The 23478-nt window shown below is 61.1% G+C and overlaps 1 protein-coding gene across 1 annotated transcript in view; it reads right to left on the bottom strand.

The window, feature by feature from the left end:
- DAGLA (diacylglycerol lipase alpha) overlaps positions 1–23478 on the bottom strand; it is a 63336-nt gene that overhangs the window by 22355 nt on the left and 17503 nt on the right. The window contains exons 2-5 of the mRNA XM_081238571.1: positions 4427–4565; positions 3810–4021; positions 2097–2198; positions 1382–1520 (exon numbers count right to left, since the gene is read on the bottom strand). Of these exons, the coding sequence (XP_081094697.1) occupies positions 1382–1520; positions 2097–2198; positions 3810–4021; positions 4427–4521 (548 nt within the window). The 5' untranslated portion in view covers positions 4522–4565. The remainder of the gene's footprint in view (positions 1–1381; positions 1521–2096; positions 2199–3809; positions 4022–4426; positions 4566–23478) is intronic.

The raw sequence follows: 23478 nt of genomic DNA, 5'->3' as shown, positions 1-23478 counted from the left end.
CCACAACAGGTGGGGACCTGTGAGCTTGAGGACTCTCACTACCCGCACAGGGCCTGGCACCGCTGGAAAACCTTCTAATTCAGATGACAGCCACCGACAACCCCCAACTACAAAGGCGTTGGCTGCCCTGGGCCCCAAAGGCAATTACCCAGAGTTGGGGAGGGGAGAATTTTTTCCCCAGGGCCCCAGGAGCCCAGAAACCAGGCCAGGTGGGGGCATGTGCTTGGAATGAGCAGAATGGTCCTGGTGGTAGTGGCCAGCTGCACCCGGAAGAACAACAGGCTCTGGGGCCTTGGCTCCAAAACCTGGCATTTGGGGCTGGGATGTGGCCAGCCCAGGCATGGGTGAGGCTCTGGCTGCAGTGCCGAGCTGACATGGAGGGCCCAGGGGAGCTGGGACACAGAGGTGCACGAGGGTGGGGTGGGGGCCTGGGCAGCACACTCCCCTGGCTGAGGGCTCCTGACCCTGCTGCCTTGGGCTGGGGATGGAGTGCCTGTTCCACTCCCCACCAGCCTGACCTGGGGCAAGTGACCTGCCCTCTCTGGGACTCGGACCCCTCATCTGTAGAATGGGTCTCACAACTGCACCAGGGTTGGCAAAAGGATTAAACAGACGGATGGCGGAGAGGGCTCAGAGCAGGGCCTAATGCAGAACAGAAGCTCAGTATATAGGAGCCACTGTGACCCACCCTGGAAGCAACCCCCTCTCTTTTTCTTTCAATAAACAGGAGCCCTGTGAATGTGCCTGGACGTCCTCCCGCATTTTCTCTGCCATGGCACGGCCTCCCCGCCCTTCTCCAAAACATCTGTGCAAAACATGTCCCCTCCAGGAAGTCTTCCTTGGTTAACCTCCTCCAGCCCCCTTAATCCTAGAGGCAGCCTCGCCTAGTGCTTAAGAGCAAGGGCTCTAAAGCCAGACTGCCTAGGCTTGACCCCAGCCCCACCATTTACCAGCTGTGTCACCTCAGACAACTCACATAAGCTCTCTGTGCCTCTGTTTCTTCCTCTGTGTTACGGGGATGACGCTAACGGCTACCTCAGCGAGTTACTGCAAGTTAATATACGCAATTCTTGGCTTGCCGTCCGAGGGCTTCCTACCATTACTCTCGTGTTGTTAGCGCTGAAGATGATGACAGTGGCTGCCATTTACTGAGCACGAACCTCCCATGAGCACGGTGTTAATCACTCTGTTAAACCTCACAGCAGAGCACGAGGCAGGAATTACTGCGGTTCCCACTTTACAGACCAGGAACCTGAGGTAAGCCTTTGGGCCGGCGCCCGGGGCTCACACAGGTTGAGACGCCGGGAGGGAGGTGTGGGGCCGGCCTCTGCCCACTGTCAGCAAACCCCGCGGGGGACGCCCGCCCGCCCGGCCCACTGACCGCAGGTTGTAGGTCCGCAGGTTGCGCTGCCTCCTCTTGGTGGCCCTCAGCTTGACAAAGGTGCGGCCCGTGGGGTCAAAGACGCAGAGGACGGTGATACAGACGCTCAGGATGACCACCCAGTTGCAGACAACCATCCCTGTGGAGGCGGCCGTGGGAAGCCAAGGGTCATGGTGCTGGGGACACCTCTCTGGCTCTGAAGAAGGGGCACTGGGGCCTCCCTACCCCCAACTGCTTCTGGGGCCCAACAGCAAGGCTCCAAAGGCCCTGGCCCTAGCCTCTAGCCACACAGCCGTCCCCTGGCTGAGCCGTGACCCCAAGGCCCATCCTTGGCACGAGAGACAGCTGTGTGGGTTTCCGGAGCCCCGGGCAGTGCTGTACCTGCTGCTGCCCCCGAAACCCAGGGTTCCCCAAGGGGGTATGGCAGACTGCAGGATGAAGGCAACCTGCCCGGCGTCCTCATGGAAACTGCTTCCCTCTCACGGTGCCTGAGCTTCCTATTCTCTAACCTGACCTGTCCTCTCCATCCCGGGGCTGCCCTGTCTAACCTGGCCCTGTGCCCTTCACGCCAGGGTTAGGGTTAGGGCTGACCCCGTCCCCTCCATCCCGGGGCTGCCCTGTCTAACCTGGCCCTGTGCCCTCCATGCCAGGGTTAGGGTTAGGGTTAGGGTTAGGGCTGGCCCCGGCCGCTCCACCCCCGGGCCAACCAACATACCGAGCGTGACGTTTTTGGCAGTGAGGTCATTGCAGGAGGTGTAGTACTGAGTGAGCCAGACGATGCCCACGATGGCGTAGATGAACTCGATCACCAGGATGGCTGCAAGGAGAGCAGGGCCCCAGCTGAAGGATGGGGAGGCCCTGGAACCTGGGCCCGGCTCCTCCTGCCACAGGATGCCCGGCCAGCTCGGCAGTAGACTGCCCGCCGCCCCTGCCACAGGCCTCGTGGCGCAGAGGGCCCAGGGAGTGTGGCCGTTCCCACCACCGGTTCTACTCATGTGCCCTCAGGCCCCGACGCCCCCCTGAGAAGGTGACTGCAAAGGTGCATGACGAAGAGGCGTTTCTCTGTTCGTTCAGGAATTAGAACTATATCCATGAACTCTGGGATCAGACATATCTTAGGCAAGTTACCTAATCTCTCTGAGCCTCCGTTTCCTCGTCTGTAAAATGGGGGTGACAAGGTCCATGGTACAGGGCTGTGAGAACTGGGTGATGGGGTCTTCATTTCATGGAAACTGCTTTTCCCAGGAGGAGGCCTCTGGCACTTGAGGCAGGAGAGGGAAGGGACCCCAGCAGCCAGCTGCCCAAGGTGCCCTGCCCAGACCAGAGCAGTGGGCCCAGGGCTGAGATGGGGTTAGGGAGGCGGGTGGGAGAATTGACAGCCCCGCAGGGGGCAGCATTGGAAGCCCCAGCTCTACAGGCATCCCAGTGTGGCAGCCGAGAGCCCAGGCTTTAGAGCCAGACAACCTGGGTTCAAATCTCAGCTCTGACACTCATATGCTTATTAGCCATGTGACCTTAAGAGAGCAAAGTAGGGGGCTTCCCTGGTGGCGCAGTGGTTGAGAGTCCGCCTGCCGATGCAGGGGACACGGGTTTGTGCCCCAGTCCGGGAAGATCCCACATGCCGCGGAGCGGCTGGGCCTGTGAGCCATGGCCGCTGAACCTGTGCGTCCAGAACCTGTGCTCCGCAACGGGAGAGGCCACAACAGTGAGAGACCCGCGTACCGCAAAAAAAAAAAAAAAAAAAAAGAGAGCAAAGTAACCTCCTTGGGCCCCAGATTCCTCATCTGCAAAATGAGACCAACAGTGGCTCCTCCCTGAGTTAACACGGGAAGAGGACTTAGCACAGGCCACAGGAGCACAAGAGTGTCCACCGGGAGTGACTGGGAGAGGCGGCTGGGACCCGAGCCCAAGGAAGAGGAGACAGGCGGGTCCTCCGGGAGCTGGTCCAGGCCCCTGAGGGGGCTTCCCTGGGAGGGTGGGGGGCTGTCTGGGGAAGGATCACAAAGCAGCTGAAGAGATATGCACAGCCTAGATGGAGCAGCGGTCGGCAACCTTTTTCTGTAAAGGGCCACAGAGTAAATAATATTTTTAGATGTTGTGGGTCATAACGTCCGTCACAACTACTTGGCTCTGCTGTGGTCATGCAAAAGCAGCCAGAGGCAATAAGTACTAAATGAATGAGTGTGGCTGGGTGCCAATAAAACTTTATTTAAAAAACAGACGGCGGGCTGCGCTTGGCCCTCAGGCCGCAGTCTGCCCACCCCAGGTCCAGAAGCGGGCCCAGTAAGTCTGCCTGTTCGCTGCTGGCCCCGGTGCTGGCACAGGGCCCAGCCCATCGTGTGTGGCTGAAAGAACGCTGGGCCCAGGAGGAGGGTGGGGGTGGGGGTGGGCCAGAGCGGCCCCCTCACCCACGGCAGGGGGCCCTTACCCAGGCGCACGTAGAGCACGTACTGCATGGATTCGCGGGGCTCCGTGTAGAGGATGCCGCCGCGCATGCTCAGCCAGATGATGGCCATCTCAGCGATCATGCAGCTCAGCAAAATGCCCAGGTAACCGCGGCCGTGGTCCACCAGGTTCAGGGAGCAGGCCTCGTTCGGGTTGTAGACCAGGCCGAAGAGCACCACGGACAGGATCACAAACCTGGGGGAACGTGCACATGAGAAGGGCCAGGCGGCCCACGCACCTCCCATGGCCTCTGGCAGGCGGCCGCACGCAGCCTGGACTCGGGGTGGAGGGCTTCACTGCTCTGGGAGCAGGACCACTGTCTACCTGGCAGCAAGTCCCTCTGAGGACACGGGCATCCAGGGACAGGGGAGCGAGAGCAGGGAGCCCAGCCACCAGCTGTGGGCAGACCGCACAGCAGCTCTGCCCAGTGCTGGGGTCAGGTCCGGCTGTGCCCACGCGGGGTCTCTGGGCTCCACGGGGGTATCGCCCTAAAGGCGTAGCCGTTTCAGCACCAACTCCGGCAAGCTGGGAACACAACAGGGTTGGGACAGATGGCCAGAAGGCCTCCTTCCAGGCCTGTGGCGTGGCCCCGAGACTCACCAGGTGGTATGTAGGAGGAAGAGGAAGATGGCTGGCAGGACGAGGTCATCGCTGCCCACAGACCAGCGCCGCCGGAACACCACGATCCCGGGCATGGCTGGCAGCTCTGCAGAGGCTCAGCGGGCCTGGCGCTCACCTCCTGAAACAGAGCAGAGGACCCTGAGGCTGCCCGGGCTGCTGCGGCACCCAGGGCCACCGTGCTCCTGGTCAGGCGTGCCCAGCAGCAGAGGCGTCTCTCCCAGGCCCTACAGCCCCAGGGCTTTCAGGCCCATCCCTGGGCAGGATCCACCTCCCACTGTATCCACCCCCTGGAGCCGATATCTAAAACTGTAGCAGCCAGACACTGGCTTCAGCCTTACCCCTGAGGACTCTCCTCCCCACAAGACTGGCACAGACCCCTTGGGATCAGCTCTGCCTGGGGTCACCCCAACAGGAACTGCTCAGCTCCCTTAAAGACCTGGGCTCACCCCTGCCTCCCTTTCCATGGGATCAGGGAGCCCCCTCACCCACCGCCTGCTGCCCAGTTCATGCTGTCCTTGGGGTTGGGTGAGGGCTTCCCAGGCCAAGCCTGAGCCTGTCTCCCGGCATGAGCCAAGCCAGGCAGGTGGAAGGCTGAAGGCCTTGGGGAAGGTGGGGGTGAGGGCATGCGTGGGGCTGCCACACATGGAGGATGGGAGCACCCAGCACACAGTAGGTGTTCAGTAAATATTTGCGGAATGATGTCTTCCGTTTCGTGCTTTGCTGGAATGCTGGGAGCACGCTCCATGACTTGATTTTGCACCCATCAGACAGAATTCCCAATCACAGCTATGCCTCTTGGCAGGGAAGGACGTGGTTGAGACAGGGGGTCAGGAGCGTCGCTGGGGTGCCCAGCCCCTCTGCCGGAAGGGCAGTGGGCAAGCCCCTGCGGGTATCCCATCCTCCTGGCGACCACTGCTCCCACACCCACCCTGAGCCATGCAGCCTTTACCGCCCAGATCTCAACTCTCTGAAGTAGCTGAATTCAAGTTAGCCACAGGCAAGCTCAGGGAGGAGGGCCCAGGAATCCGGGCCCCCCCACCTCCCTAGAGCCCCAGGAACCAGGGCAGGGGCGCTGGCTGGTTGGCTCCCCACAGGGGGGGCCCGGGAGACACGGGTGAGGGGCTCCGGGGCAGCCCTGCGCTCAACTGTGCGGAGGAACCCCTGCTGCGGGAGGCTGGGTGCTGGTGGGCAGCTGCCCCCAGGCTGGCAGAGGCTTACATGGCACCTGGTCCAGAGGTGGGCGGCAAGTCCTCCTCTCCCCGGTGACGGCTCCAGGGAAAAAGAGTGTCTGCGGAGACCGGCATCACTCGGGAAGTGGCCAAGGCTCCCCGGCCGGTGGGCGCGGCCCTCAGGGTGGGCGACAGGGTGTGGAGCCAGGTGGCCGGCCAGCACGTCCAGCCCAGCCCGTCTCGGTCGCCCTCTCCCTGGTGCAGCCACTTCATCCAGCCGCTGCCAGGCTGCTCCCAGAGAGGTGGCGGCCTGGCGGGCAGGCTGGCGGGCTAGCCTGCTGGGGTCGTGCCTACTCCTCCCCCCACCCTCAGGAAGTGACATCATCCCACTCTCTCCAAGGAGGAGTCGGAGCACGGATTCTGGGAAGCAGGAGAAGGATGGAGAGCGCGGAGCTGCGTGGCGGGGTGTCCGGGGGGTGGGGGTCTGCGACTGCAGGAGGCTGGGGCTCCAGTCCTGTGACTGTGACAAGTGGCTGACCGCACCGGCTCCGGTTTGAAAGGACGGACGGGATGGGAGGGGCTGGGACTCCATGGGTGGCAGCAGGGCTGGGAAGGACAGAGCTGCCAACAGCTGGTATCTCAGCCGCCAGCTCTCTACAGCCCTTCCCTGAGTCCAGGTGGCCCACGGAGGGTGAGCTGGAGCGTGGGGTTGGGCTCAGGGGCCCCGCACACAAATGAGGTGACTGAGAGGTCCCAGCAGGTGCGGCAGCGCCGCTCTAATCAGGCCAGACCCCGGCAGAGGAAGGGGAGGGCTGTCCCAGAGGGGCTGGCGGGTGAGGGCTGCCCTGCCAGGAGCCTAGAACATCTCGTTCTCAGGGATGCAAGGGTGAACCCTTCCCAATCGCCTGCTCTCACCCCCGCCCTTCACCTCTTGGACTCTAGAATGGCTAAAACTCCCTCAACTCACACGTATCATTCACTTAACAACCTCGGGTGCAAGCGGCCCCGCCCTCCCTGCTCTCAGGCAGGAGAGGTAGGGTGAGCCTGGCACCCCTGCAGAAATGGCCGAAGATCTGTCAAGACCCTGGAGTGATACGGCCAGTGGCAGCCTCTGTCCCCCAGCTCAGGGAGTGCCCAGCCGACAGCTGTGGTCAGTGCCAGTCCCACCTAGGTCACGTGGCAGGGCTGCTGCGGGCTGACCCCACCGGGTGCCCCATCACAGGCCTGGGGACCACACCCCGCGCCCTCCAGCCTGCACCCGGGCCCAGCCCACCACTACAGAATCCTAGGCCCAGCGCTGCCTGGCTTCCAACCCGGGCTCCATCACCCACTAAAGGTATGACTTACTAGTTGTGCCTCAGTTTCCTCATCTGTAAAGTGTCGATTATCCCCACCTGCTAAGGGTCTAGTGCGGACCATACGAGAGGGCCCAGCAGTGCTGGACAAAGCCAGCGACGGTCTTAGCTCAGGCAGGCGAAGCAGAGGGAGAGTGCGTGAACCCGGTGGACCAGCAGCCCCTCCCCGGCCTGGGCTAGTGGATTCTCCAGCTGGTCACCACCAGGTCATGGTGTGGGCTGGGGGGTGACAGGGCCTGTGCTGCTGCTGGGGGGAGGATGGGCCACTCTACTCCATGCAGATTCATACATCTCAGGGCTGCTATTTTTAAGGGCCTGAAAGACGCCCTTTCTCTCGAGACCCCAGCCCTTCACAATGGGGGCCTGTTCCCCTGCTGGGGATGTGATTTCATCCGGAGGAAATGTCTCAGGATGGGGGAGGGCAGAGGCTACTTCCTGGTCCGGGTCTGCCACAAAGCACCACCTCTGGCTCTCCTCCCCTAGGGCACAGGGTTCGTGCCCTTCAGTAACCTCAGTGGGGGCAGCGCACAGCCTCCCTTCCTTACCCAGACCAGGGGCACTTCCAGGGGAGGTGTGGTGCCCCCGCCGGCAGGTAGGGGAGAACAGGGGCACTGCTGGGCGCCTCCCATGCCCCTGGCTGGGCACCCCCCCAACAGAGGCAGGTGTGAGGTGGGGGCACCAGGACAACCCCACACGTGGATGCAATGACTTGAGTGGCACTCCAAGGCCCCCTTCTTCCTCCACCCACAAAGCCCAATTTCCTTGATGGAGATTCAGGCCCCCGAGTTAAGTATTAATCATTCTCGGGGTTCCTCTCTCTAAAAATGCAAAACTTTTCTAAAATGCACATGCTGATCCCTACTTTAAAAACCTTCCATGGCTCCAGTGGTCTGCAGGATAAAGTCCAAGCCTCTCAGGCAGCAGCTAATGGCCTCAGTAACTGGCAGGCAGGCTGTGCAACATTGGGCAGGTGCCTTATCCTCTCTGAATCCTGGAGCAGGAAGATACTCCCCAAGCCCTAAGGATCCCAGGCATAGACAGGCACAGGGCCGCCTTCTGGATGGGGAGGCACTCCAGCCCCTTCTCACACTGCCTCACCCTCCTTTCCTGACCCCCCAGACTTGCTGCTCCCTAAAAACACCTCACTGGAATCTGTGCTTTGTTTACCCCAGTTCCTCGGCCGGGTAAAATCCTACTCATCTTTCTCGGGGCCAACCAAAAGTCAGCCCCCTTTGAAACCATCCCTGACAGCAACCCACACTCCTCTCATGCAGAACAGGCTGCTCCCTTATGGGATCCCTCATCCCAGTGTAGCCCTGGGCACACTGTCTTAAACTTGCTGATTCCTTGCTGCCCATCCCTATCCCAGCTCAACCGAGAGTCCAGGAAGGAGGGGGCCTTGCAGCATTGCTCTCCTTCACAGCCCCTCTCCCCCTGGGCAGCCCTGGCCCCTCCAAACCACTGCTCCATCCCCCTGAAGCAGCTGCCATAAGCGCTGGAGGCATGGCTCCTTCCCATCTTCGCTCAAATCCTTCAGTTTTGGGGAAATGGCCCTCCCCAGCGCTCTCCCTGACCATCCTCTCCTCTGGCTGTCTTAACTGTGCTAGGGCTTTGGTTTCTTCAGCTGCAAAATGGGGACAACAGCACCCCCACGGAAGGCTGCAGCGAGAGCTGGCTGGGACGAGGTCACAGAGGTCTGCATAGGTCCTGGCGGAGCCCAGGGCTCCATTCACGGTGGGTGGGTGGGGGGCATCATATCAACAGGGCTCCTGAGGGGCTTCTGGGGACTTCGTGGCAGGGTGAGCTGCGACAGGTGCTGGGGTTTGGGCAGGTGCTGCTGATGCCCATGACTGGCTCCAGCTGATCAGTAAGGGCCGGACTGAGCACACACGAGCCCTGACAGGGTAACGTGCTCCCGCCACGGGCCTTGAGCAGGGGGCCTGCTATTTAAAGTGCCCTGGGCTGGGCCTCATCCCCTGATCCTAAGGTCCCCTTGGGCTTGGTCCAGGGAGCAGGTTTCAGGGAGAAGTGCCCCTTGGCAGTGGGTCCCAGCTGGTGGGGTGCTGAGAGCTCCCAGGGAAGGGAGGAGGGCACGGGCTGCCTCCGGGACAGAGAGTTCCAGCTCGGGGCTGGTGGGACATGGGAGGTCACCTCACTTGCCTGCAGGGGGGCCAGGACACCAGGGTCAATGTGAACCACAGAGGACAGGATGATGCTGTAGGAGGCCCGTCCAGTGTCACCAGCAGCCTCTAGGTCAGCCCATGAGATTTCCCACCTGGCAGAGGTGGCTTCAGGCATCCGGGCCAAAAATGGGCTAGAAGTTGAGCCTGAAGGAAGGGATGACAGCCAGGTCCAGGCCACCGGGATACATCTGACATCAACTGAGCACCTCCCATGTCCTGGACTAATCCTGCCATCCTCACAGCAGTGATGCAGGGTAACAGCCTCACTCTCAAAAACAGGCTGCGTCTGAGTCCTGGCTCTGCACTTACTGGCTGTGTGACCTTGGACAAGTTACTTAACCTCTCTGTGCCATGGTTCCTTATTTCTAAAGTGGGGCTAAGAACAGTAGCTACCTCAGAATTGTCACAAGGGTTAAGTGAGTCATACACTTAGGCCAGCACCTGTCACAGACTAGGTGCTCAGTGAATCTGGCTCTTCCGCTAAATATTTCTATTCAAGAACGAGGAGGCTGAGGCTCAGAGATTCTGCCCCACATCTTCAGAGGAGCAGGAGGCTGAGCAGGCAAGAGACACAGGTCCTTCCTTCTGCCGTCCAAAGCCCACATCCACTGCAGGAACGTCAGGGTTAGAAGGGGCCTTGGAAACAGTCCTGGGGCCCCCTTTTATGGGTGAGTAAACCAAGGCTCAGAGAGGCCCCAGCGGCTCCCAGCTTTCCCATTACCTCCACGCCACCTGGTGCTGAACACACGGAGTCCCCAAGCTGGCCCATCCCTTCCCCTTCCTCACAGCACGCCCTTCTCGAATTCCCCGAGAGGCACTCCCATTAGCAGAGTGTCGCCCCAGGGAGCCTGGGCTGAGACCCTCTCTTTTGCACTCTTGATACATAACTCTCTTGGAAGCCGGCAAAATCCACACGAGCTCCCTCGCTGGAGATCAACCCAAAAGAAGGCATCAATCACTTGTACGGTTTCACGCAGAGTCATCAGTGGCTAGCTCTCCACCTCTCGGCGGGTGGGGTCCCCATCACTCTGCAGCTCAGCTGGTGAAGAAGAGGACACCTCAGCCTCAAGCCCACCTTCCCTAGACCCCGTTTAGCCCTACCTGCTGAGGCCTGGTGTCTGGGCCCCAGCTGCCAGTCCCAGACCGAGGGCAGCATCCCCAGGCCAGAAAGTCACCACCCCTCCAGACCTCAGTTACCTCTTCTGAAGAATGAGGAGCCTGGACTAAGGGGAGGCTTGTCTTTTTGTATTTGTTAGTATTTATTTACATCCACAGCTGAGGCTGCATGTACCTATATAGGAACCACAAACAATGAAAAGGGGGAATATAAATGTAGAAACAAACTTCAGAACAAAAAGTAAGTAGATTAAAATAGAAGGTTGGGGAAATTGTTGTACATGTGTAAGGCATAAAGGCCCTCACAGGAGCTACATGTAATACTATCATTAGACTCCACGCTTCCTGGTGGCCAAAGTTAAAAGGGAAATTGGGTAAGGACTCTTTTCGCTCTGTAAGGTGTTGCAATCCTTGGGGCCCTGAGGGGAGGGCCCAGGACTCCCATTCCCATAATGAATGGGATGCCCCATGTGACAGGGCTTTGAAATGAGAAGGTGCTCTACAAACAGTGAAAGGGACAGGCACCTGCTGCCTGCTAGACCCTCTGGGTCTGTCTGTGTTGGGCGCTGGAGCTTGACTAGTCTTGAGGGGTGCATCTGACTTGGGGGACTGGCTGCAGGGAGACTGGACCCCGGGCAGCCTGCAGGGCGAGTGGTGGCCCCCAGAGGTTCTGTCCCAGATGGGGCGGGCTCACCAGGGGCCGCCCTCTGGCCTACGTGGGCTGGCAGACGGCTCCTGCCCTCTTTAGCCGTGTCCAGAGCACGGGCTCCAGGGATGGTCAAATCCCAGCACCTCCACTTCTCAGCTGTGTGGCTAGTTAAGGGAGCTAGTTAATCTCTCTGCTGGCTTGTGAGGCTTAAATGAGGGAGCACCTGCAGAGAGAGGGGATCCGCACGTATTAACTGGAATCATTTCACGAGGCTGCAGTGCGGTTCCAGGGTGATGGAGGAGAGCTCAGCCCACCTGAGGTTGGGGACCCACTTGTTCTGCTCCCTCCAGCATTTGTCAGTTGCCTACCATGTCTTGGGCCTTGTCTAAGCCCTTTGCAAACATAACTCACTTAATCCTCATAGTAACTCTGTGAGGTAGGCACTGCTATTACCATGTTTTACAGATGAGATGAAGTGACTTGCTCCAGGTCACACAGCCTAGTTCCAGAGTCCGTGTCTTACCTGCTGCTTCTGAGGAGCACGATTCAGCTAAAGGCCTGTTTCTGAACCCAGGAGCAGGCGGCCCATGTCCCCCATGGAGTGAGGGGCCATGGCCTCAGGGACCACAAAGAGCTCTCTGGGTCTTCCTGTGGCTCCAGACTCCTGGTCACACCACCACGGGGAGACTGTGGGCATTGGCCCCATTCTGCAGATAAGGAAAACTGAGCCCGGGGGTCGGGGGTGGGTCCACAGGCTGCCTGGAGGTGCGTGGGTGGTCGGCCCAGAGCTAGAAACTTTATGCGTCCTCTTATTCCAGCCTTGTCAGACAGTAGGGGTACCACTCCAGCTTTACAGATGGAGAAACCGAGGTCACAGAGGGCCAATGGCTTGCCCGAAGATCCCAGGACAAAGACGAGGCAGGGCTGGGATTTCAAAGTAGCCTCCTTGAGTTACTTAAAAGGAAAACTCTCTGCCCGTCAGTGCGATTCCTTATTCCCACATGTTCCTTCGGCCCTTCAAGTCCCTCTCCCTCCCAGGTGTGGGGTCCCACGCAGAAGCTGGGCTCTGGGAGGCATGGGGAGGGGCAGGGCAGCGAAGGAGGCGACAGAGAAGGAGCGCGTGTGGGCCGGGGGCCACGTGCACAGCCAGCCTGGGCCTGGGTGTGTGCAACCCAAGTTAGGGGCCGGAAAGCTGCTGCTTTTCACACGTCAGCTGTGCCGAAGCAGAAGGCAGAGCCGAGCCAGCCTGGGGCTGAGGCCGGATTTCGGCAAGAGATGGGTCCTCACACGCCCAGGCCCTGGGGCTGAAACGGTGGGCCTGAAACCGGTGGGGGCAGGAGGGGGATGCTCCTGCCTCTGCTCCCCTCCCCCCGCAGAGTCTCAGACTCTCAAGCCCCTTCCCGGCCCTCCCCACCAGGGCAGGCTTGAAGGACCAGGGGAAGCGCCTCCTATGCCCCTCACCACGAGCCCATGGGTGGGTATGGCTGTTCTCATGTCACAGATAGGGAAACCGAGGCTCCAAGGTTAAATAACCCAGGGAGTGGGAGGCCAAGTCAGGCTTCGAAGCCAGGCCTCTCTGCTGCGTTCTCTCCACATCCACGGGCTTGCTGGCCAGAGCCCCTCCCCACGAAAGAGCAATCTGGGAGCTGGGCACAGAGTTCAGGGGAGAGGATGAAAAGGAGGGGCCCCAACTACTGGGGGCCACGGCTACGGTCATGCTGGGCTGGACCCGGAAATAGCTCCCACCATTATTCTATCACCAGTTATTTAAAAAAAATTCTTATGTGGCATCTGCTACCTGCCAGGTATAGTAGTAGCAAGCAGCTCACAGATATTACCTACTTTAATTTCATCCTTTGAGCAACCCTATGAGGTAAGTGCTATTGTTAACCCACTTTACAGATGAGGAAACAGGCCCAGAGAGTTGAGAAACTTGCCCAAGGTCACTCAGCTGGTGAGGGCCAGGCCGCGAGGCTCCAGTCTGTGCTCTCAGCCCCTCCCGAGCCCTCATCAGGGCTCCCTTTATCACAGAGGCTCCAGCTTCTCGTTCTCACGCTAATTATTTTCCACTCATCTACAACAAGCAGAATTTGCCATCTGCCACGGGCCCTGTCACTAACACCAGCCAGCTCCCTGGGAATCAACTAGCTGTTCTGGGCGAGTGGCTGGCTGCTGGGGGACGAGGAGGGAGGGCCCGGGATGCAGCAGGACTCTCCCGTGGCTACTCCGCAGCCCTCCCCGTGCTCTCCTTGGGGGCGGGGGGGTGCGGTTACCCCAGGGCTTACTTAGTCCTGGGCCGGAATGGACCTGTTTCCCATAGTGGAAGAGGTTCTCCTCTGGCCAGGCCGGGTTTTATTTCTGAACTCTTCCTTGGAGACTGTTTATTTTCCTGAAACTAGGAATGGCCTTTGTCCCACACTCATTCTGGTGCCCGGGGAAGAGGTGCCCTGGGGTGGCCCAGAGAGGCGGGCTCTGCTGGCGTCCTGATGGGTGCTCGCGGCACCTGGGTTTCCCAGCCCCTGGCCAGTTCCTCCCGTCTGTCTGGATGGATGCAGGCACCCATCCCAGGTTTGTTTCTATCCGGGCGGAGTCCTTTCTGTGCTGCCCCTGTGGTCTTCTCATGGTCCCTCACGCGCTGAAACGTCTTTACCCCGCCTCCCCTGGAACCCACCCTCTCAAATGCGTGCACCTGGAGGGTGATGGCTCACCGAAGGAGCCTGCCGCTGCCTTCCCTCCTGCCCTGGAGTGGAACAGCCCCGAGTCTGAATCTTGGTTCTGTCACTTCTAGTTGCCTGTGACCTTCATTGCTCGGAGCCTCAGTTTCCTCATCTGCAAAAGAGGACAATGGAGGTACCCGCTTCACAGGGAGTCATAAGGAGTAAGTGAAATAATGCATACAAAGCACTCAGCTCTTGGGAAGTATCAGTTGATTTCATCATTATTTACCCATCATCCCTCCTGAGGGCGCTTAGACCTCGTCCTCACTGCCGGAGCTGTGGCAGGGCTGCGCGTCTCCGTGAGGGAAGTCGAGCCTCCCACACGGAAAGGCCCTGCTCCCGATCCCTGGCACCAGGCTGACCCATGCCTGCCCTCATCCGTGCCAGCCTACATAATGCCCTGACCTACCTTCTCAGGCAGGGATGCCAGCTTCTCCTAGGAGCCCCACCTGCCAGGCTGAGGCTTCACTGGCCCTTAATCCACGAAGAGCCACCGAGATGGGAATCGCCATCCCACGGCTCAGCTGGGACTGGGGAGCTCCGGCCCCAGGCCACACCTGTGCTCCTGCGGAATGCCCCTGTCTGTCTGTGTTCCCAGCTCAGTGGCTCAGTGGCTGGATGCCCTGAGGGGAAGCAGCCCACTGCTCATGCCCAGCTGCCCAGTGCTGCATCCTACTGGCAGTCCCCGCCAGGCCCTCTCACCCCTCACCTCCCTCAGGGCCTCTGCTCTCCTGCGAGCCAGTGCCTGGGGGGCCCCCAGAAGGCCATTCATTTGCAATGCTCTGGCCGGCTTCCCAAGAGCTTCCGAGAAGAGACTCCCTGTTCCAGGTGCTGGCAACACCTCTGAGAGGAATTAGCAACCTCCACTTCATGAGGGGCCCCCTAGCGAGGCTGCTAATGAGGATGCTAAATGGGCACACCTAGCCTGACACCCCCACTCTGGGAACCCACCCGCACGCCCAGCATACCCTGTGCCACCATGGTCCTATCGCGCCCGCCTCCTCTGCCTGCACTGGGGGAAATGCTCTCCAGACTCCGGGAGGCTGCATGGGCCGCGGAGGATCCGCGGAGGGGCCACCTGCCTGGGCAGCACGGCCATCTAGGGCACAGGCCCGTACTCAGGCTATTGAGTTTCACTTCAACCATTCCCGGGGCATCGCAGAAGCAGGCAGGGATCGAGTGACTGCGTAACACAAGCTCTTTCCCAGGGGAGGAGGTCTGCAGAGTTCCCGTGTGTGACCGGAGGGCCAGCGTCCCCTGTCCCCTACAGAGCATTGCTGGAGGTGGCAGGTGCTGCTTCCAACGGCCCTCAGGCCTCAGCCCAGGCCCTGCCCCTCTGTCGCCCTCCTCTCCTGTGCCCAGTGAGCGGATGGCAGTGCTCTCCCAAGTGGGTTTCTGGAAACCCTCAGACACCCCCAGATGAGGGGAGACGGTCACAGCAGGCTAGGGTTTGCAGGCTATGATGGTCAGAGCAGCTTTGACCTCTTTTACATATTGGGGCTCCTTGTAACACTGTGTTTGAGCTAAACAGTCTCAGTGCTTAAAAACGTTTGAGAGGCCCTGGACAGGATGACCTGTCAGGTCCACTCTGGCCTTGACTTCTAGAGTTCTACATGCTATTTTGGTGCAGGATGGCTCCACCCAGGAGCCCAAGCTAATTCGACCATCACACGCGTCTGCCTGACCTGAGCCACAAGGGGCCAAAGGAAACACTGAGCCAGGTGCTCAGAGACGCCTACGGGCCCCTCATCCCCTCGCACCTCCCCAGGCATGACAAAGCCAGACCCAAGCACGTGATCACAGGCCTCCAGGAAGCGGTGCGGGCTCCGAGGGCCACTGCACGGAGGACAGGGCTGGACCTGGCTTTCGTCCTAGTGCTTCTGTCCACTCTGACGTGCACGGAGCCGTGACCGTCAAAGTACAGTACAGGGCTTCCCTGGTGGCGCAGTGGTTGAGAGTCCGCCTGCCGATGCAGGGGACGTGGGTTCGTGCCCCGGTCCGGGAAGATCCCACATGCAGCGGAGCGGCTGGGCCCGTGAGCCATGGCCAGTGGGTCTGCGTGTCCGGAGCCTGTGCTCCGCAACAGGAGAGGCCACAACAGTGAGAGGCCCGCGTACCACCAAAAAAAAAAAAAAAAAAAAAAAAAGTACCGTACAGCACGGAGTCACTTCCCAAGACAAATCAACCACTGCTTCCTCCTCCTCGGTAAAACGGGATGGTGATGACAGCGCCTCCCTCGTGGAAGAGGACAAAGTGAGTTCAAAGCTGTGAAGTGCTGAGAGCCGGGTCCCGCACAGAGCGGGTGCTTGGTAGCATAAGCTACGTGCGCACACGTTTACAGTTTTAGTTAAATCCACCCCCTCCTCAAAAGTGCATTAGGGCTCCTAACTGCCCTTTAAATAAGATTAAAACTCCCAACCACTCCCGCCCCCGCCCCCTCCCGCCCTGCCACTGGGCAAGCCCATTTCCTGCTCCCATGTCCATCTCCTGCTCATCAATGGAGCGGGCCCTGCCCGGTGCTTCCTGCTCTCCAGACGCCCGCTCACTTCAGGGGTTCCTCCCCGGCGAAGCTCAGGGCCTGTCCAGTTGGCCTTAAGCCCCAGTCCTGGTTGGCCAGCCTGTGGCTAACCAGTGACGTGGCAGCCTACCTTCCTGCGGGCTCCGGGCGCTCCCGCCTTGTCCTCTCTGCTACGCTGGAGGTCCCCAAGGAGGAAACCTTGGCCTCCCCCTGCTTCTCTCCTGGCCTGGGGGATGGGCCCAGAGGCTCGGGGCCACATAGACTAGCAATGGGGGGAGCACTGGCCTCCACAGCGGGGGCTGCCCCATCAGGCACCTGATAAAGGTCAGCCTTCTGCATCCTCACGCCCCTCGGTCCTGCCCTGTATCTGGGCAGGTGAAGGCTGGGAGAGAGCAGGGCCCGACCTCGGGCTCCGGAGCTGGGTGTCACTTTCCTTCCCAGAGGACTCACCCTCAGGGCCTGGGGCCCCAGCCTCGTCACACTGTCACTTCTGTGGCCTCTGCTTCCCGGCCTCCTCCCTGGGTGTGGCAGGAGGTGGAGCCGGGGCCACTTGCCTGGCACAGCCCTGGTGACCGAGGGCTGGACCGCTGCCCGCGCTTCCAGCCCTGCGTGGCACTCCACAACCACTTAACAAGGTCACGGCAAGGAGCTGACGGGCATTTGGCAGGGCCTCTCGCAGTCAACCTGGGGCAGGTGCCCATGGCCCCATTAACTGCCCACTACCAGTAGGGATGAGACAGGCCTTTCACTGTACCTGCCCGCCCTGGGGAGGTCGGCAAAGCTGCTGGTGACTCCAGGGGACGAACCTTTCAACAAGAGCTGACGGCGTCATCGAGAGAGACCAGCAGGGCCGGGCACTGAGTGCTAACGGGATGCCCGCCTGGGGTTCAGGAGATGGACAGGGTCCTGGCCAGACCGGCTGAGGCCGAGGCTTCTGCCGGGCAGAAAGTGGCACCTTGTCTCCTTTGGGGCTCGGGGTGGGGAGTGCGACAATGCCTGTTCCCTCGGCAGGCCCAGCCCTTCGCCGCTTGCCCAGGAAGGCTCTGGAGTGGGGCGGAGGGGGGGGTGAGGGAGTCGGTGAGAGCTAGGGGACCAGAGGGGGGCGGCCTGCGTCACGGCTCCTGCTGACTGCCCCACCCTTGGCGGCTGCTGGCTGCTATAAATACCACTCCTGCCTCTGGATGGTGCAGGAGGTGACCTAGAATCGTGGGCTCTGGGGCCTCCTGGGTGCCCCTCCCTGCCAGCGTCAGATGGAGCTGCCCGACAAGAACGTCCCTGCAGCCCGACAGCCCACCCCCATCTTGAGCGGGGCCCCCGCCAGGGCTGGGAAGACCCTGACACTGAGGGGACGGCTGCGGCTTCCCGACCCTGCATCCCGCACAACCGTCCTTTCTACCACCTTGGCGGCAAGTGCCGGGGACACTGGGTCCCCAGAGAGCGAAGGCCTGGCCGACCCACAGAGGAGACAGGAGGCGAGGCCCGTAACCACCCACCGCAGCCTCCGTCCTCAAGCCCGAAGGCTCCAAGGCCTCTTGACCCCAGGCCCCCGGCCCCCTCCTCCGTCCACGGTTCCTCGGCAACCCCACCTGGCTTCCAAAGTTGCCATCTCCCCAGAAGCCTCCCTGGATGCACTCGACTGTGACTGTCCTTCTTCTAATCGGTGGCAGGCGTCTGAGTGAGCCCTTCCCTCCTCAAGAGACCCCAGGCGGACCCGGGCCCCAAACCCCAGGCTGGGCTGACCCAGGAGCACAGAACACGAGGCGGCCCCGGGCCTGGCAGCGGTGAGGACCCCAGCCCTCACATGTGGCCAGAGTTTGGTTTCAGACTCCCGGGCTTAGGGCGGCGCCGGGACGTGAGGCGAGAAGAGGCTGGGAACAGCTCCCCAGGTGGGGCCTGGGGGTGTAGACACAGGTGAAGCCTAGTGAAAATTAAGTTCATGCACGCAGCCACCCTGCACCCTCCACCGTGCCCGCTACATGCCAGGGGCTGTGGCAGTAAACAAAGGCCCAGGTGGGGCCAGCCCTCCAGGAGCTGACAGGCTAGAAGGAAAGAGGTTTCAAGCTTATCTTCACACACAACGGTGAAAAATTCTACGACCTGTGCTCGGAAGAGGGGTCGTGTGGGAGCCTGAGCAGGGAGGTGAGGGGCAGCTGTCTTAAGAGCTGGGGGCCGGAGCTGAGATCTGAAGGATAAGATGGAGTAAGGCGGCCACAAAGAGAGGGTAGCGGGGGAACACATGGAAGAGGCCCGCGTGCAGAGCCTGGAGGATGGGTTAAAGACCAGACCGGCCAGACGGGAGCAGAGGGGAGGGCCAAGCTGGAGACGCTCCTGGGGTCTTGTGAGCCAGGCTTCATCCTGGGAGCAGTGGGAAACTCCGGGCCAAGGTGGGCACGACGGGGGTGGGGAGAGGAGCAGGGCTCAGACTGAGATTCACTAGACAGTGGTGACAGACGGGATGGGCGCTGCCGAGGATGCCCCAGCCTGATTGCCGTGCAACTGGACAGGCGGAGGGGCCGGCACTGCATCAGCCCTCGGAGCCCTGAGACACCGGGGCCGGCCGGCTCTGGAGCACTTCCTGCAGTCTGGGAAGGATGGACCACGCCCTGCTTCACCCGATCCTGGAGGAACGCACTCCCCAGAGTTTCAGCTCGGCCCTGTTGTGCCCTCGGGTGTGCCACAGGCCAGGGTGCCGGTCCAGCAGGCACCCATTCAGGGGTGGTCCCTGGGCTCTGCTCCCACACCTGAGGGCTCCCCACAATGAGCTTGAGGTTGGAGGCATTTCTCCTTCAATGTTCAACTCCTTACTCTTCCGGCCACTGGCTCTGACCACAGATAACGGCCACACGGAGGGGGCCGTAACTCAGGCAGAGGAGACCTCAGAGTTGATGGGAACCCCCTACAGAAGGGGGAACAGGCTCGGGAAGAGGGTGTCTCTGTCTGCTGGCCGACCACCACCCCAGCCCCACACCCCACTGAGGGGCTCCACCGCACTGATGAGCTGGCCTGTCCATGGGAGGGTGGCTTGTAGTGCCCACCTGCCACTGGGGGGCGGGCGCACAGCAGCGGGGAGGGCACCGCAGGCCGTGCTCTTGGGACATGGTGGGCACTCGAGTCCCCTCCCAGCGACAGGGTCCCTGAGGGACCCATGTGCCTGCAGCCCGGGTGGCCAGGGGGGCTCCCCAGGATCCTGGGGCCCGCTGTCAGCAAGGAGGAAAGGGAGCACCTGGGGAATGACCCCCCTCTGAGAGCCTCAGCGATCTCCCGTTTCCCCAGGACTCGCTTTTTTAGTCCCCTGAACGCTCAACTGCCAAGGGTCTTCGGCCTCTGCCTGGGGGACACAATCCCAGGGAAGATGCTGAAATACTGATGCCACTGAACGGCTGCCCTGGGAGGGAGATGGGCCAGGAAGGACCACTCCAAGCACAGTGTTTTAAATCAATCGGAACCGAGGCCAAAACCTAGGCCGTCAGTGACTCGCCTGTGACCCTGGAGCCTCTAAGCCTCTTTCCTCTCCAGACAATGGAGGCGGGAACAGTGGCTGCCTCCTGGGCTGCTGGGGGACGGGAGACGACCTGGTGAAGGGCCTGTCCTGCAGATCCTCATTCTGCGTCCTCCCCGTGACCCTCATCTGCTCTCTGCCAACTTCCTAGGAATGTGAGGAGAACAAACAAGACAGAGCGGAGGCTTCTTAGAAGGAAAGCACTATAAAAAGCCTCACAATGTGATTACTCCCCTTTAAGACAGAGCCCTGGGCTTCGACATCCCCCCTCCCCACCCCCCACCCCCCCACCGTGGGGCCTCATCAGGATTCTCCCAGCGTCCCTTCTCCTCCTGGCTCACACCTACACAATCGGGAGACCAGAGGCAGAGCACAGGCCCACCGGGAGACACGTCCCCGCCCCAGCATCTCCCCTACCAGAGGCAGAGGGCTAAAGGGGGCCTGGACGGCAGGCAGGCTGGTTTCTAGGCCCCGTGGCCTGCTCTGTGCGGCCCTTCCACCACCCTCAGCGCCTGGCCTCCTCTCAACTCTTCTGGGCCTTGGGAGGACACATGAGATCACGTCTGGGAAGGGCTCAGAGTTCCTCAGAGAAAAAAGGCCAGAGGGATCCAAGGTGGGATGAATTATGTATCAATGTGCTCATTTATTAGCACTTTGGTTTCAGTCGGGGGCAGAGGGGGAGACGCACGGGGCTCGCGGTCAGAGAATCCAGGCTTGGTACTGGGCTCGGCCGCTACTAACTGTGGGCAAGTTGCAGCCTCTTGGAGCCCCGATTCCTGTAAAAGGGGTGGGAGATAAGATCTGAGTGGTTAAAGTACAACCTGCAAACGGGCATTGCGAGGGTACCAGCCTCACAGCGTTCGCGTTCCCGTTCCCAGGGGTGACAGTCGAGTGCTTGGCAGGGGCTGCTTGAGCACAAGGTGCGTTAAGGAGCCTCCTTCTGGATGAAAGGCCTGACGATGGGGCTGTTGAAAATGCCGCCCGAGCTTGCAGACTCTGTGTCCATCCCCAGGCGGGCACCCATCCCTGACCAGCAGCAGGAGAGAGGGCTGAGCAGGGCCTGGCGGCCACTGTGACCTAAAGGGGACTAGCACTCCCCTCTCCCATGTCAGTCCTGCTCCCCAGGTAAGAGGTGGTGGTGGAGGGACCAGGCGGCCTCCTCAGCCCCAGCACACAGCCGGCCCCCCAAGGGCCAGCATAGGTGACTGGACAACCTCTTGCAGCTGCACCCACCTGAGAAGGCTGTCCCCAAGCCTGAGCGAGGACGCTCTCCTGGCTCCCCTCTGTGTACGGAGCTCTTGGCCCATGGTGGGTACAGTACAGCCTCTTGGTGACAGCCTGCTATTCCTCACCGCTTGTCTGACAGGTACCAAGTGGTGGAGTGACCACAGGCCACAGCAGTGGGCTTGCTAAAGGCCACAGTGCAAAGCAAGGCGGGCACCCCGCAGTGAGGCGAGATTCCTCATCCTCCCAGGCCTGAAGCCACAGGCAGGACTGCAGGGAGGGAGGTGGCGGCTCCCTGCCCAGCTAATGCAGGCGTCTCCCTGGGGTCCCAGCTCCGGGGAAGAAAGGGCTCCCTCTCCCCTGGGACACCAGGCCCTCCCAGCCTCTGTTTACCTGATCTGTTTCCCTTGGGCCCGAGGACCAGGCCCCTGGCCTCAGGGAGCCGCCAGCGCATTCTGGGTCAGCGACAGCCACTCTCAGGAGGGCAGGCGGAGGGGAGGGCCCAGGGCCAGGGAAGTTCCTGGGGCTGATTCTTCTGAAAGGGGGCGAGGGCAGGCCAAGGACTGGTTGAATCCAGGCAGGCTCTCCTCGCTGGGAGGAAGGGCAGGGGCCGTGGACAGGCGCAGCAACCCCAGGAAAGGACGGGGCAGAGGGGTCTGGTGGAACGCTCCTGGCTTGGGCCATGTGCTCCTCTGACCCTGGCCACACAAAAGTCCCATTGATGCCACCCCTCGCCTCCACACTGGTGCCCTGACACAAGGGCTCTGGGGACCTCTCTTGCTCCTTGCTGACTGTCCAGCTGCCGCTGCCACTGCTGCCCTGGCACGCCAGGCATGCCAGGCCCAGCACTGCAAAGTCACATGCTCTGCGTGGGCGAGGCCAGGCGCTGCTGGGGCAGCATCGCGGACTGCAGGGTGTGGCGCTTATGGGCAGTGCAGCCCTTCTCAGTTACGCAAAAAAAGCTGGAAGCCCAGAAGCAGCGGACCACTTGCCTGCCACCCCCGTCCAGCCCCACCCGTCTTCCTGGAGGACGAATCCTTGGGCAAACAGTCAGCCAGGTGCTGGCGGCGCAGCAAAAGCAGGGCTGGGAAAAGCAAATACTGTGGGTCACCCCCACCCCACCCTGCACACCGAGACTTCTCTAGGGGACAGGGTACGTAAACCCGCAGGAGACGTGCAAGGGGAGGGTCAGGCTGACCTGGGCCTGGAGCTTGGCCACGTCCTGGCTGGGTGACTCTGAACAAGTCTCAGGACCTTGGGGTGATGCCCACGTGCACCGCTCTCATGAAGGTTAAATGGGAGGAGGCCCGCGTGGGAGCACTTAGCGCAGTTTGGCATAGACTAGGGTCTCGATTCATGGGGGCTCTGTCCAGTGCCACGTGGATGTGGGGTGAAGCTGGGACAGGTCACAGAACGAGGGGCAGCACCGTGGAAGTCTGCACCACACCCTCCGAGGGCATGCTCATTCATGGCCTCCTGGCCTCAGCCCCTGGCGGAGACTTCTCACCTATGGCTCAACCAGCAGGGGCTGCTTCACCAGTAGGGGCTGCTCCACCAACAGAGGCTGCTCCACCAGCAGGGGATGCTCCACCAGCAGGGGATGCTCCTGCTGGCCCCAAACTCAGGGCAGCCATAAGTCAGACCCCGGAATTCCCTCCAGCTGCTTAGGGCCCCACTGGGCCCCATGCAGGGCTCCTGCTTCAGGCTGGCCCTGCCCACAAGCAGCCAGAGGGGCACTGTCTACTCCTCCTCGAAGACCCCACCCTGGGGTTGAACGGCTCACGCTGATGAAGCAGCTTGGCCTTTATCTGCTCTACTACTCGCCACAGCGCTCTGCAGGGTCTGAGCTCTTCATGACTCCGTGCCTTTGCACAGGCCGTTCTCGCTGCGCAGGCTGCCTTTTCTAATCCTGTTCTCCTGGGAACTCCTCAGCCCGCCAGGGCTTAGCCTAAACACCCCCTCCTCGGTGAAGCCCACAGAAGCCTGCCAACCCCGAGGCAGACCTGATCGGCGCCCCTCCATTCCTGCCCCAGGTACCCTGGTTCCCCACCAGGCTGGGAGCTCCTAGAGGGCGGGGCTGCACCTTCTGCCTGTGTCTGTGGCACCCAGACAGTGCCTGGTGCCTAGCAGCTGCTCAAGAAAAGTCACGCTGTTGGCCTGTTTGGCCAAAGAGATTTAAGACAGAGTGTGGGAACCTGGGCAAGACAGCTTCCCTGACATAGCAGATGGGGGCTCGAGGTTTCCCCTCCCTTGGACACTGTCCACGCTCTGAGCACCAAGCTTCACCACAGTCAGAGGCGGCTTCGGGGGCTGCAGGCTGCCTCTCCATCTCCAAAAGCAGAAAGCAAAGTTAACAGGAGGGTGAGCACAGGGAAGGGAAGTGCAGCCGGAACTGCAGGGAGAAAGGGAGTTGTGGCTGCCATCTGCTGTGAACAAGATGTTTGGAGAACACGCACTCCTCAGCTCTGAGGTCTCCCAGCCAACTCGCGGAGGGCGGGCCGCCCCTCTGCAGATGGGAGCCGGTGGCTCAGCCAAGCCTGAAAGGGGCCAGGCCCCCTCCCGCCTGCCCAGACCCTCCAGCTGCCCCCGTCTGACCTCCTG

Source organism: Mesoplodon bidens, assembly GCF_964165515.1.
Source record: "Mesoplodon bidens genome assembly, chromosome: 7".
In the NCBI taxonomy this organism is placed as follows: Eukaryota; Metazoa; Chordata; class Mammalia; order Artiodactyla; family Ziphiidae; genus Mesoplodon; species Mesoplodon bidens.
This window is presented reverse-complemented; position numbering and strand designations above follow the sequence as displayed.